The 15,098-nt window shown below is 38.1% G+C and overlaps 1 protein-coding gene across 1 annotated transcript in view; it reads right to left on the bottom strand.

Moving 5' to 3' along the window:
* The window catches only part of TRIQK (triple QxxK/R motif containing), a 64,996-nt gene that overhangs the window by 44,636 nt on the left and 5,262 nt on the right, over positions 1-15,098 (bottom strand). Inside the window, exon 2 of the mRNA XM_064648990.1 lies at positions 822-903. Coding sequence (XP_064505060.1) covers positions 822-882 — 61 coding nt within the window. The 5' untranslated portion in view covers positions 883-903. The remainder of the gene's footprint in view (positions 1-821; positions 904-15,098) is intronic.

Below are 15,098 nucleotides of genomic sequence, written 5' to 3'. Positions count from 1 at the left end.
CCTAGCTCATTCACCATAAGAATGTACATTGTAAACAACTTTTTTTTTTCCCAGACACTTGCTATTTTCTGCATATTTAAACACAGATGTGGGTGCTTAGCAACTGTAAAACAAAGTAATTTACTTAAATAACTGAGTATAGACTAAGGCACTTCATTTTATATATGCACTTTTTAAATACGGTGACTGCTTTATAATATTATTTAACACGTAGAGACAGAATCCTCATGTATGGATTTCAAAAATAAGTCACCTTTGCATTTAAGCAAAGAAATAGGGATTTGAGCCTGCTATGTAAGTATCTATATGAGCGTACATGTGCGCATGTGCATACTCTGTATACATGTTACCTACATATGCAACCTACATATGCAACAGGACAGAAAAAGACATAAGGAAAGAAATTATTAACATGTTTAAAGTGTTCCATTAATGTGAGAATAAATGCAGTTATACAATGTAAAGGTCTGTGTCATTCAGTGTTTCAAAAATTGTTATGAATGAGGAAGAGCATTTTGTTACAAATGCCCATATCTGAAATTAGAGACAATCAGGAAAATAAGGAAAGTTCCTACAATTTAGAAACATTGTGAAGCCACTTCACTGCAGTATTTCACTAGTATTTCCAAACACAGAGCATGAACTTGATCAAGTTACTCAAAACACTGCCTTCATAAAAGGTTTTACTGAATGAATTAGTCAACAGCATTTGCAAAATTAAGTTTCTGAAGAGGAGTAATACATTTAGTTAAAGTAGCTGGTCTGACTGAAAAAAAAAAAGTTTTTTTTAAAGCAGACAAACTTTTCTTTTGAACTCTTACCTATCTGTTTCCTGTACTGGTCAACAGGAGTCCTTGATGTAGAGGCATCTTTTCTACCCATTGTTTTCAATCCAAAAAATCACTGCATTAGAAAAAACAACAACAACAAAAAACCACAAAAGCACAACATTATTCCTAAATAAATTACTAAGAAAATCTATTACTTATAATATCAGAAAAAATGGTAACAAGCAACATTTACATGATTATACACAAAGACATAAACCTTCCCAGAGTACAATGAGACACTGGAGTTAATCATCACTATTCTGAAGACTATTAGATACATTCTAAACATACCTTTTTCTCCATTGCATGGGTTATTAACATTACATAATGCCTGTTAGTTTGAATAAAAATAAAGAAAAAAGAAAGGATTTAAACTGATTGCACTGTAATTCCGCATTTGGTACCACTGAATTACATTCCTATATAATTTGTTTCTTTAGTAAACCAGGGAGTGAATGCAGTATTGAGAGCTGTTTCCATTATTGGCAAACATATTGGCACTACACACAGGAGTCAGAGGCAGGACTAGGCATGTGTGCACCCACAGATGTAATTGCTCGGGAAACCCACCTGTAGACACATCCCTCCAGCCACCTTGAGCAAAAGGGAGGAACAGATACCTAAAACACAGCAACCCCACACTCTCCTACCTTCCTGCCATGGGGTCTAGATATCTGTGAATCAAAAGAAAGTGGAGAACAAAAACTGAGAGCTGGGTCTGTGTCCATTTTACACCTCTCAGCCATGGTATTGATAGTTTAAATCATCTTCAGTGCATTTACATAACAACCATCCCAGCTCCTGAATGGGCTTCTCATGTATTGCACAGTGCAAGCAGGTGACACTAGGATTGCACAGAGAAGTGCACTCTGATCCATCCAAAGATGCTCTTTTTGGTACATGGTGCTCCCACACCACCCATGTATCTGAAAAAGCATCATCTGAATAGTGTTCTAGCAAATTTCCAATGTACCTTATAACATGGAAAACCTTATGGTCTTGTATTCATCCCCTTACAAGGCTGCCACTCAAACGATACAGAAAGATCCTACAAACACGCTAATTTCACCTCTTTTTCCCTAATTAAGAAATAACTGGCTTATTGCTCAAAACACTGAGACTGAACCAGTTTGACTGGGCTGAAGACATTACACACCACAGTGATGATAAGCCCCACCATCTGACTGCCTCTATGACACAAAAGTCCCAACATCAACACCTGCACTCACGAGAGGACTGACATCTTCCTAAAGTGTCAGATTTGTGGTTCAAGCACTAAAGACGCACAGCAGCCAACCCCTGCCTTTTCCCAACCAGCCTTGGCGAGCACAATGTGAAGGGCAAACTTTGGCTGAATCACCCTGGATAGCCATAAACCATCTGCAGATTGTGCACATATGGCCTTAGAGTATCTGCAAGAGTTGTACTTTTCTGTTAGGCATAACCAGCCGTGTTACAGCAAGACAAGCTTCCCTAGTCTCTGCCAAGGCACGCTGTCTGGGAAGTGCAGCCCTTGAAGGCACTGAGATGCCAAATCATGAACCAAAAAAGCATGCCACAGCACTGCTGAATAGGCTACTGTCAGCATCCCAAGCTTAAACATTCATCGTTATTTCCTTCATAGCTTCAAAAAAGGTTTAAAATATAGCTGCAGAAATGATTTGCCCAGTTATTTGTGCATTTTAAAACCACAAAGTTTATTATTTTGTATTTATCTATTCTATAGTAACTATTAGAATTTAATGAAAAGCAACAAATCCAGGCTCCTTAATTTCACATGTGGGACACAGGGCATAGAATTAACTTAGATGTTCCAAAGTCAGCAACCTTTTTTAAATGTATTCAGGAATAATAGCAAGGTACAGAAGACTGCTACTATTTTTTTATTCTGAACTGAAAATTCAATTACAGTGTTCTAATGTTTCCATACATTACTTTCATCGAAATCAGAGAATACTCCCTGTTTTATGTAAAACACATAAGCAGTGAACTGTAATCCACTGGGTTGGGTTTTTTTTTCTTTCTATTACACTTCCCAGAAATTCTCTAGACTGAGCTGCATTTTGCACATAACGTTCACATCATAATAATTAATAAAAGAACTATTTGAACTTTCAGCTAATTGAGGAGACAACAGATACATTTTTACACTGCAAAACTAGTTCTTGGCCTTTTTACACCACTGTTAGAGACTGTTTTGACTTGCCTTTTGCAATTTCAATAGTTACTAATGTTTTGTAACAAAACATCAGCTGTGAAAGATGTTTGCAGTTTTAGCAATGCCAATAAAACACAAGAAGAAAACACAGGCAAAAATTATTTCTTAATGACTTATTTCTTTATGACTTAATATGAGCCACAGAGATACTGGCATTTGTCTACATGGATCAGTGTCACCGACTCCCACATTTAGAACCTCAACTCTTTGTTCTTCAAAGGGATGCAGTAATCATCATTTATTTCCACTGCTTTGATGGTTAGATAGCAAACGCCTGAGAAACCCATGGAGACATTGGCACATGCAGCCCGATGTCTAATAAGACAGCTATTTGCATAAAAGATCAGCCACAATTTAGAATGTGTTGTGATAGATGCGGAAAGGGAATAACGGATCTATATTAGTATGTACAAAACTGAGATTGTTTTCACAATTTAATTCCTTGGGGACTATGGCTCATCACCTTCTCTTGTAAAGAATCCCGTATTCCCTGAGGAAGCAACTTGCCATGAGCCAGACTTAAGCTAAAATATGGATTAATAAGAGGTAATATTTATTATTTATGAACCTTGCTGTAGGAGTGGTTTTCAATGTAACATTCTGACCATTTTTACATAAAGGAAAAGCCTGAAACCTTTATGAGTCACAAAACTAATTCTCCCCATTTAAAATAACAGTGGTCACCCTAGAATAATAGGTCATCTTCACTGTAAATGAGATTTGCACTCGAGTCTCTGGCCATTTTGCTATCTCTGACGTCAGCAAGGGGAGGATCTGGGTTCTCCTGAATTTCTTCACCAACTAAAGGGATAGGCAGCCTGCCATGCTGCATGCATCCCAAGCAGCCTTCAACTCCCTGAAATTTTAATGACTACATAACAATTTTAAAAAACACATAAGGAGCTTGCCACTGCTCCTTTTACTGGCAACTAAAAATACTTCAAGAGTAATTTCAGACAATACGAAGGCAATGTGAGCTGTCCTCAACTTTCAAGCTTTTATATAAGATGGTTTTAAGAAAACAAAGTGAGGCCCAAACGAATGATTTTTTTGTTTATTTCTGCTTCAGAGATACTACAAGATTTAAAGACATCTTTGTTTTTGTGGTACCCTTCCCTGTTTTTTCACCCCCTTTCACTTCCCCTCTAGGAATTCACCTTTAAAGGTTTACACTCTCAGAGAAACATGTGATTTTATTTTTCTCTTCTTTTATTCCTAAGCAGTGGTTGAAAAGAATTAAAACACATAATAGCTTGCCTACTATCACCTTCAACTACCAATAGTATTTTGTGAGATAAAAACTAATTTTGAATGTCCATTCAAGGTCTGGCTACGGGAGTGTTTGAATCCCAGCTCACTATTCTTGATATATACATAGCATTTTGTACATCAACAAAAAAAAAAAAAAGAAAATGAAGCAGCATTTCTTTAATGAAATAGAAAACTTATAATGAATGATTGTAAAAATACTAATAAAAATAAGAATAGGAACTATATAGCACAAAAATTGCATTTTGAACATCATTGGTGCAATACAAATGATTAATAACAGTGATAAAGCTTAAAATGTGAACCAGTGAACACTCAAAAGACATACATATGTTCATGCACTCAAACTTTCTTAGCAGTGATATTTGATAGTATGTCTGTATTCTTCAACAGTAAGTTACCTAACAGAGGGCACGTAAAAGAAATAATCAATGAAATGACTCATTCTGTAGCTGAAGTATTACTAGTCAGTTGAGAGAAAAGCAACTAAAACTTCGGGATAGAAAAGAACCACTACAAATGTAACACTATTGTACCAAGTCTTCAGCATCTCTATATGTGCTCATCCTTAATTGCAAATAGCTATCTACCTTAAAAATAATTCCTTTTTTGTTTGTTTTGTTGGATGCAATGCAGGTTCATAATCTGAACATTTTGGGTATTTTGGAAATAACTGCTGTTGGTTATTTAATTGGTTTTTTTTTTGTATACTGCTGAAGTACAGTAGTTAAGTGCTATCAGTATAGCACTGGAAGAAGCCTGCAACTAGAACTGCAAGAACAATGCAGTTGAATTCTTCAACCATACTTCAGCCAAGAGAAAGAATTTAGAAATCTTTACCACCACTACTTAAAATAACCTTGCACAAATAAAAAACCTGGAAAATAAAATAAATTCATGTTTTATTGATAAGTCTTACAGCAGTCTTCAGCATTCCTCTGGAAAGTCTCTTTCAAAGGATGAGACTGTTATTTCAAAGGAAAGAGTACCCTGCCCATATTGCTTCTTGCAGAATCTACTTTTGCTTTATTTTGGGATTTATATATTTTTCTTTTAATAAAAGGAATTGAACATTTCTTAATTTAATCTGGAAAGCAGCAGAGGTGATTTAAATTCAATTAAATTTGGGAAAATTAATCAAAAAATCAGGATCCATAACTCCAGCTGGAACAGATATTAAAATAATCTTAACTTTCTACACAAGGACAACAAACACTGTACCACATCCCAAGATTCAAATCATAAAGGAACCACAACTTTTATTCTGACATATATCAGGCTGTTCCACAGCTTCACGTAAGCATTAGGAACAAAACATATACTGTCACTTCCACTAAGTGCCCTTTGCACTTTAGGGAAAGCAGCTCGCTCTGTTGTTTGATAGCTATACAGTACCTACAAAACCCATGAAATTAGCTCTGCACTTTTTTAACGAAAGTAATACACAGGTTCATATGAATTTTCAGTGTATTCTCCTGAATGTTTCAAAATCTTAAGGCAATATATTATGAAAAATAAATTTCATCAACAGCCCTGATTAGTTCCACTAAATTTCAGGAACATGAGACACACAAGTTATACAGGAGGCCACCTCTGCTCCCTTTATAATGGCTGAAGAAAGATATGTAATGGTAAGGAATGCAAATCACCTCTGGCAATATTGCTTTCTTGTTATGCTCCTAAGCCTCTTCAGGGTGCCTAAAATTTGGTGGGAATATTTAGGCCTAAATATTTGCATTTGCTCCTTTACCAAAAATCTACATACTTTTGTTAAATGTTTTTAAACACCTGAAGAGTTGAAAAGATTATCATTAACTTTACTCACAGCCAGGAACAAAGTGAAAATTTCAGGAGTTGCAAAACCTGAACAAGATTTTTTAAAAAGACTCCGAATTTATGTAAAATTGCTTTCTGTAGTGGGTTTCTGTGGCTGGGTTTTTTTTTGGGGGGGGGGAGGGAGAGGCTACAGGGATGGCTTCTGTTGGAAGCTGCTAGAAGCTTCCCCTGTCCTGTGGAGCCAATGTCAGACGGCTCCGGGATGGACTTCCTGCCGCTGGCCAAGGCTGAGCCAATTAGAAGTAATAGTAATGCCTCTGTGATAACATATTTAAGAACAAAAGATTGTTGTGCAGAAGAAATTCCAGCCAGGGAAGAGCGGAGTGAGAACATGGGAATAACAACATAGACACCCAGGTCAGTGCAGAAGGATGCAGTGGGCACAAGAGAAGACTGGGAAAAGTTCCAAAGATGGCGAGAAGTGTACGAAAGATGACAGAGGCACGTGGACACTTGCTGATGCCTTAAAACCTCGTCATTATGGACAAGAGAAACTAACTTTACCAAAGGACAGTTATAGAATTGTTAATGCATGGTTTGAAAAGCTTTGTACTCCAGTTTTATCAAATTCTAATATGTTTATTCCCTTATGTTCTATTCCTTGTTTCTGATTGGCTAGAATTTACTGCATTGCAGTATTTCGTTATTTGGTATTGTTCCTCCCCTAAATGCCTTTATTTAGACATTTCTCCTCCCCTATACCCTAATAAGGCCTGAGCCCCTCCTACCCTTTCCATATATGGTGTGTCTCCACCCCCAGTTCTGGAACCTTCCCCATCCTACCCTACATAAGTGAGTTCCTGACAAGAATAAAATGTGATAGCTCAGAGCAACCTTCTACTTCACTCAAAGCCCTTTGTGCTGTTGCGTGATCCTTTTCCCATTTTGGACCACAGCAGACGGAGCTGTGGCCCCTGCGGCCCGTGGTGCAGACCATGGTGGAGCAGCTGTGCCCCTGCAGCCCATGGAGGACCATCAGGGTGCAGAGACCCACCTGCAGCCCATGGAGAAGCCCATGCTGGAGCAGGTGGATGCATGAAGGAGGCTGTGACCCTGCAGGAGGCCCAAGATGCAGCAGGGTCCAGCCAGAGACCTGCGGCCCGTGGAGAGGGAAGCCCACAATGGAGCAGGTTTTTCCTGCCTAGGACTTGTGGCCCCTGTGGGGGACCCACATCAGTACAGCTGATGCATGAAGGACTGCACCCCATGGAGGAGTGACCCACAGGACAGCAGTTTGGGAAGAGCTGCTGCCCGAGGGATGGACTCACACTGGAGAGGCCCATCAAGGACTGTCTCCTGTGGGAGGGACCCCACGGGAGCAGGGGAAGGACTCCTCTCCCTGAGCAGCGGCAGAAAGAACAACTGACTGCAACCCCCATTCCCATCCCCCTGCATCGCTGGGGGGGAAGAGGGAGAACATGGAAGGAAGGAGGGGTGGGGGGAAGGTGTTTTTAAGACTGTTTTATTTCTCACTCTTTGGCTCTTCTCCGGTTAGTAATAAATATAAGTATTATCCCCCCTCTAAGTCTTGTTTTACCCGTCTCTCCCAGCTCTTATCTCTACTCACGAATTCTTAGCTGTTTTTTTTTCTCTCCCCTCTGTCCAGTTTCAGAGAGTGAAAGAGCGGCTTTAGTGGGTACCTGGTATCTGGCCAGGGTCAACCCACTACATTTTCTTAAGCAAAAATAGGTTATTAAAAATGTCAAAAGGTTCCTTCCATTCCTGGTAGAATATAGTTTGTCACAGCTTCTACAGGAAGAAGAATCAAAATGTACTAGGCCAAAACTCACTTAATAAAAACATTACTTATACAGAAGATACCTATTTAGCAATTGGTGTTATACTTGTAATAAAAAAGCATGACATTTTGCAGAAGAATATTCTTACTTGTAGTGATTCTATGTACCTTATGTTTATTTTTCATTATTAGGATGCTATTTGTCTTCAGAAAAAAATTCCCTACTCACTTCAGATATGAGTAGAGCTACACCATCTGTGAAACATATATTTAATATGAAGACAGATTTTCATCTAACAAATTTAAAATTCCAAACATTCAAGGATGAACTTTTTTTTCATTTTTATGAATCTATGATGGCACTGATGTCTCAAGAAGATATCCTTAAAGTTAAGTTCATCAAGGAAAAAAGCATACATGTGGTTCAATTCTGCCTTGCCAGACAGTTCAAAATGCAGTACTTCCCAGAGCAATATCTGCTAAAGTGAAAATTACACAATAAATGACACCATATGCAGTATTTCAGAATAACATTCTTCAAAATAACAGAATCTGTCTAAACTTCCTTTTTTTGAGGGGGAGTCGGGTGGAGAAGGTGCAGGGGACAGACACAGGACTATGGTAGAAATCAGAGCTAAAAAGGGTAGAAAGAGAATAGACATCCAGACTATCCCAATGCCCAGAGGCACATCTGCCAAGCATGGATACAGCTTTCATGGGAACGACCACAGATGCTGTACAGCCACCTCTGTGGTATGAGGGGAGGTGCAGAGGACATCACCACCACCTCAACTGCACAAGACACAAATGAAGCACACACCCTCTGCCTCCAGAGTTAGAAGTTCATCGAGTCAAGAGCAACAATGAGAAACAATTATTTGCTCCACCTCAGTAACTGAAGCGTCAAAAGTGAACATTCTGCAGTTGAGTTAAATCCAGGCAGTTTTACTCCCTCTCTGATGCCCATCATACACCCCTTCAGCACTCATTTCCTTTGATGAAGTAGGGAATAATTTAAATAACAGATATAAAGCTAGAGGTCATAGACCTTAAATTTCAAAATCAGCTAAGTCTGCTGAGCACTTCACTTCTAATATGTTATGAAGTTGCCATTCTTGAATTTAATAGAATCCTACATGGTTTTCCTGAAGTCTTACTCCAAACCAAGAAAAAAAAAAAGGTGTTATAGCAAGGAAAGAGTGATTTCCCTTCTTTAAATGAGAAAATAACTTCTCTATTCTCCTATCCCTTTAATTTGGGGAACTGACAAAAATTCCATTTTTCCTAGATGATACTTCTTTCCTGGGACTGCCACAAGACATAGCTTGCTATAAGCCTGAGTGGTTTAATTATATACACTTGTTAATTTCTCAGTTGTAGGTTTTTAAGCTTAGGTTCATTTTGATGGAAATGAAATTCTGATTCTTCCTTAAGTGAGAAGGAATACTTAGGGAATAATTATCCTTCCCTTTAGTATATTAATCTTAAACTACAGTTCACGACCATACAGAGGACAGTCGGTTTCACAAAGTTTTCAATATTGTAAAATGGGATAACGACCTTCAGTGAGAATAAATCTTGTAACTTCTTAAGTTATTCACATACACAAAAATTGATCATGCTTTCTGTTTATATTGTGCCTTTCTTTTCCCTTGCATTATCTTGGACTATTAAAACCACAAGATTTCTGAGTGAATGATATAAAAGCTGAAGTAGTTTTTCAGAAGTAATACATCAAACCAAGACAGTTTGGAACTGCTGGAATTTTTCCTTTCTTCTCATGCTGTTTTAACAAAAAATGCTTTTTGAAGTATGCTAGGCTAAGTTTCAGCTTAATTTTTCCCCATTAATTCTAATATTGATATTCCATCTATTTTGACTCCATTTTCATTGAATTTGTCTATCATTCAAGCAGAAACCCAACTCTCAGCGAATAAAATCAACCTAATAACTGAAAACCAAAAGAGAAAACAGCCACAAATAAGCCACACAGGCACAAAGGCGGGAGACAGACAAACATGCCCTTCTGTGACATATTCCACTGTAATATAACACAACGTTCCATCATGTGACTTCAAGTCATTCTAATTGCTAAAACTGGTCATCATGTTCATAGCCTAATGATTGCTACACTTCTTACCCCGAGCAAGCTTACGAAAGTTGAAAGCATACTACAAATGACAGCAGCAAATAATACTTCAGTCCACGTAGACCTAATCGTAACACTTCAGCAAAACTGAATTATTAGTTCCATTACTAAACTTGGTATTCAAAAGGACTTAAAAGGTAATCTTTCTATCCAGTGTTCAGAATGAATGCGCATTTTTTTCCTTTCTCTGAAACTACTACAGCTCAATAAGTATTAAACAGACTGATCTATGAAGGAAGGAAAATAGTTTTATGCGTTATGTTTTGTTTCACATGCTGTATTAGGCATTCAGACAAGCAACTCAGTTTAAAAAAAAAATAAATCTAGTCAAAAGGCAAAAGAAACATTAAGTGCAAAGAGTTTTAATTTGGTGGGTTTGGCATTTATGTTTTCCTTCATTTTTCAGTAACTGATTAAACATAGTGTAACCTGTTAATCACAGAATGGTTTGGAAGGGACCACAGTGGGTCATCTGGTCCAACCTCCCTGCTCAAAAAAGGGTCTTCCTAGACCACATGGCACAGGATTGAGTCCAGATGCAGATCTTCCCCATAAAGATCAGAAGATAAAGCTGACATGCATTTCATTGGTATTAACATGATACATCTTTTTTTTGTACTTTTTTCTTCTTTAAAATTGAGGCAAAACCCAGTAGATAAACCAGTAGCTAACTTAGTGTTAACATATAAAATGTAAAGTTCAGCCCTGCAGCACTTAATAATGAGCTTAACAGCCAGGCTTAGTGAACAGACCCATAGATGTTAGCAGCAGCATTTTCAAAACCAAGTTCTACTCTATTGTTTTGAAGGATTACACCATAATTGGGTGAAGAGTTTAATACAGTTTAAATAATATTGGCTCAGTAGTTTCAAAGTAGTTCAAAACAATAGGCCAAGCACACTCTCTGCAGATGATATCTAAATTGCTCAAGACTTGGCTCTCCTGAAACCTACGTAGAGATCCCATTAAAGGCAATGATTTTTAAAATAAATAATAAAGTAAGCTTTTTAGGAGCTTTATATTCTATTTGGGCAAAGAGGAGAATGTAAGATCATTCATATCCATCAAAAATCTGAATCTTGAACACAAACTGAACTAAAGGCATGGATCAAAATCAGGCTAAAACCTCTATGCACCAAATGAAAAAATAAGCTTTGATAGCCATCAGAAAGTCTGGTAAACTGCTTACTTGCCTCATTTTAAGACAGAGAAAAGCATGGAGTGCAGCTGGGAAGAAGGGCAGCGAAAATGAAAATTATCAGCCAGCAGAAAAGTATCAGTTGAAGTAGCAGAACGTCATATGAATGTTTGAAGGTGCTGGATGCAACTATTTGTGCAAATGTCTGCTTGGGCTCTTTTCACGGCTTTTCCCACTAATGGGAATGGGGTGGGAGGAGACTGTGACCCCATCTATTCCCTCTGCTCCTGAACAGTGTGCATGTGTCACAAGGAAGACATTTTGCTGCAGGGTTCATTGTCCAGAAAAACACCAAAGGAAAGGATGACACCAACTGAGACAAACACATTGACAAAAAAAAATATTACTTTGGATATTTCAAGTCATACAGTACACATGAAATTCTACTTACTATAAAAGTATTAGTGAAATACAAAATTGAACACTTTTTGATGGGTTGCTGCTTTAGGAGATGGCACATCTTTTTAAGATCCTGGATTCTGACATGTGAAAGGTTGGTCTCCTCTGGCTTAAAAAAATGCCTCTGATTAGAGATTCCTATACCTCAAACCAGTTATGAATGGAATAGTTATGGGACTCCTAAAAGAGATTATTCAATGAGTAGCTTGCAAGCATTTCTTCAGGAATGGTAGCCTGAGATAAAAAGGCAGATGACAATCCACTCCATTTGCTCTAATTTCCTGAGTGCATCTCTCTAAGCACTAGGAGTTTGCACATGCCTTTAGCTAGAGTCAAAGGAGTATTTATGCTTCAGCACTGCCATAAAGAAAACAAACAAAAAAACCATCACAAAAGCCCACTTGCACATTTCCTGCACATTAGGAGAAGGAGGATGCAGTGCCTGAAATCTAGCCTTGTAGATGACATAAAAACAACAACAAAAAAAAACCTTCTAGAGCATACAGTAAAATGAGTTCAGTTTGGTTTTGGTTAGAACACACCAACATCACAAGAAACTGCAGGTCTGCTCTCTTCCTGCTACAATTGCCCCATCTGGCCACTACTCTCCCAATAGCTGTACAGCTCCATAACCAAGCTTAAAAGTTTAAGGAGAGCTGGGTCAACTCTGAAAAGGACTTTAGCTATGTTGCTTCCACTTTTACTTTTTGAAATACTTTATCCAATGCATTCAGCTTTACAGCTGTCCCAGTTGTTTCCACACTGATCTATTTATTTATTTTAATACCATGAGTAAATGAAAATGTATAACACTTTAGTACATCCTTCCAGCTCTTCACTATTTTCAGCAATGACAGTGCTTAAGTCTGAAGGCTCAAAACCAGCCAAGAAACAAGTTTGGTCAGGGAGTCACTGTCCTGAGCGGTTTCCTACACACCACTCCATCCCCCTGAAGGTCTTCTCAAGATACAGTACATATTCTATAGAGTCCTTCTATGGTCAGAATACAGAATTGAACCAAGCCTATACAATATACATTACTTGTGTACAATAAATGACAGAATGCAAGTGCTTTGAATTCTTTACTCTGCATATATGGCTATGTTTTAGTACGGTACCCACATTTAGATCATAATTTCCACGGGTCTCTATAAACATGCGTGAAGATAAACAGGCACTCTTCCCATGCAGAGCTGGAAGAATTCATCCAGAAGCTTTGCTTTGTAAATTATTTCATATGTGTTTTACTGAAGCCATAAAGGATATTAGCAAGTGCGCTGGGAACTTTTGTTTTAAATTATTATGATCTGTTACTCTAATAGAAGTTACTAATATTATTTAACCCCACTGGTGTACTTAAAATGAAAACAGTCTTAAGCTCTTTTCAATAGATTTTGTCTCTATAATAATTTTCCTCCAATACCCTCTTCCTATTTAGCCTATTGGTCTCTAGCTTCATATACCCAGAAAGATACTGAAATAATACAGGCTTTCAAATTATCTTATCTTTCAGATAAAAAAGTAAGCAGCTTTTTTTAAAAAGTAAGAATGCTTTATTAACCTTTCCACTCCAATTTACAGAAAGATTAATTCATATATTAAATAACACGTCAAAAAATTCCAAAGAAAGCAACATCCACCCTTGCTCTGACCATCCTGTGATTTCAGAACTAAAAAACTCACTAAATTATCAGCTGCTGCAATTCTTAGCGGTTCCATTATAACCATACTTAAGTTAGTTGAAACGCATATTCTAAAAAGCTTTCCATGCTGCATATATATATATATATATATATACATATATACACAACAAAATAGAAACAATGCTTTTCACGTCCTCTGAAAAAGGGAAGAAACGATAAATTCACACAGATGTAGCATAGCCTCACTTAGAACACTCAACAGTATGTATGTAGGAGGGCCCCCGAAGCAGGCAGGTGGGTGGGAGAAGTAACAGAGCTTGCTGAGGTCCACAGTGGGTGAGGTAGGGCAGACCTGGTGTCAGAACGAACACAACAAACCAGAACCCACTCTCAAGCCCACCTACCAAGGGCAGTGCTATTAACAGAACTAAGTCTGTGTCTTTCGAGACCTTCATCATGCTTTCAAATTTTTCAGGACATGGTTTTCACAGAAATAAAACTAGATGCAACATTCCAGCCCTGGTCTTATTACCCATGCTCCTACCTCTCTTCTCACCTCTACTAGGCAGCACCAGCTCTTCTTGACACTGTCCTGCACTTGAATCCCCTTTGGCTACAGGAACTTCCTCACTAACCCCCAAGTCTTCCCTCAGTCACAGCTTTACAAGATAAAAATCTTCCATTCTGCACACACCTCCAGCGTTCCTTGCTCCTCCACACACCTAGATAAACTGCACTTTAACAGACTCCTGTTACCATGATCTCAGCCTTGCTTTAAACATCTTTTTTTTTATCAGTCCAGCAATCACTGAACCATCTCCTGTTTGTCACTATTGCTTTTATGCTTACACACAGACAATTGACCAAAACTGCAAAGCACATCACACTTGACACAAACACTGGGGAAAGTCCTCAACACTCTCAACCTTCGACAGTGGCCTTCCACCCATTATTTCTGAGTGCTGGCAGCTCACCAGCTCTTTATCCATTTTATTTTAATGTACAGTCCTAATTTTAAAATTAATTTTAGTTGAGTAACAGTAAATCAAGGACCTAATCAAATTTAAATGTTAGCTATATAAATAATGTACTTTCAGTTTGACAGTCAACACACAAAACCAAAACAAAACACTGCTTCAGGTTAACTATTTCCTTTTGGCAAGAGCATAAGTAATACAAAACTGGTCTAGCAGTAACTGATGCAATCTTAATTGGAGGCAACATAATCAGCTCCACACACAATGAGAGCAACACTAAAACCAGAACAATTTCTATGGCATACATATTATATGAAAGAAAGATCTGTTGTTTTTAATATAAGATTTTAGGCATGATCACTTTTAAGAGCAGACAGAACCATGGGGTGTTTACTAAGTAGAGATTGGTATGGTAAAACCAAGTATGGAAATGTCCTCCACACTGACTTGGTACGGTAACAAATTGAAAATATAGGTCATTTAAAATAGAAAGTTTTAAACATGTTCAACTTAAAAATACAGGGGGGTCTCATAAACAAACTTTGAGTGTCTGAGAGGCTGTAAGATGTTGCTGACCCAGGTGCTTAATCATCTTTCTGCTGGAGTGAGTAACTTGTAAGAAAGGACAAGAAGGTGTAAGATCTGCCCCCAGGACCCGGGATCCCATTCCCAGCCTCTGCATCAGCACAAGTCACCCAAAAGAAATGTGAGTTCAGGCAAGGGAAGCGAACTGAGGCACAGGTATTGCTGGCACTTCCTTACAGACTGCTGTCTGAGGAGTGGGGATAAGAGACCAGTTGGCAGCATCTTAAACCACAGCATCTAAGGCTTCCAGAGCACA

The sequence above is a fragment of the Pseudopipra pipra genome, chromosome 1 (assembly GCF_036250125.1).
Source record: "Pseudopipra pipra isolate bDixPip1 chromosome 1, bDixPip1.hap1, whole genome shotgun sequence".
Taxonomy (NCBI): domain Eukaryota; kingdom Metazoa; phylum Chordata; class Aves; order Passeriformes; family Pipridae; genus Pseudopipra; species Pseudopipra pipra.
This window is presented reverse-complemented; position numbering and strand designations above follow the sequence as displayed.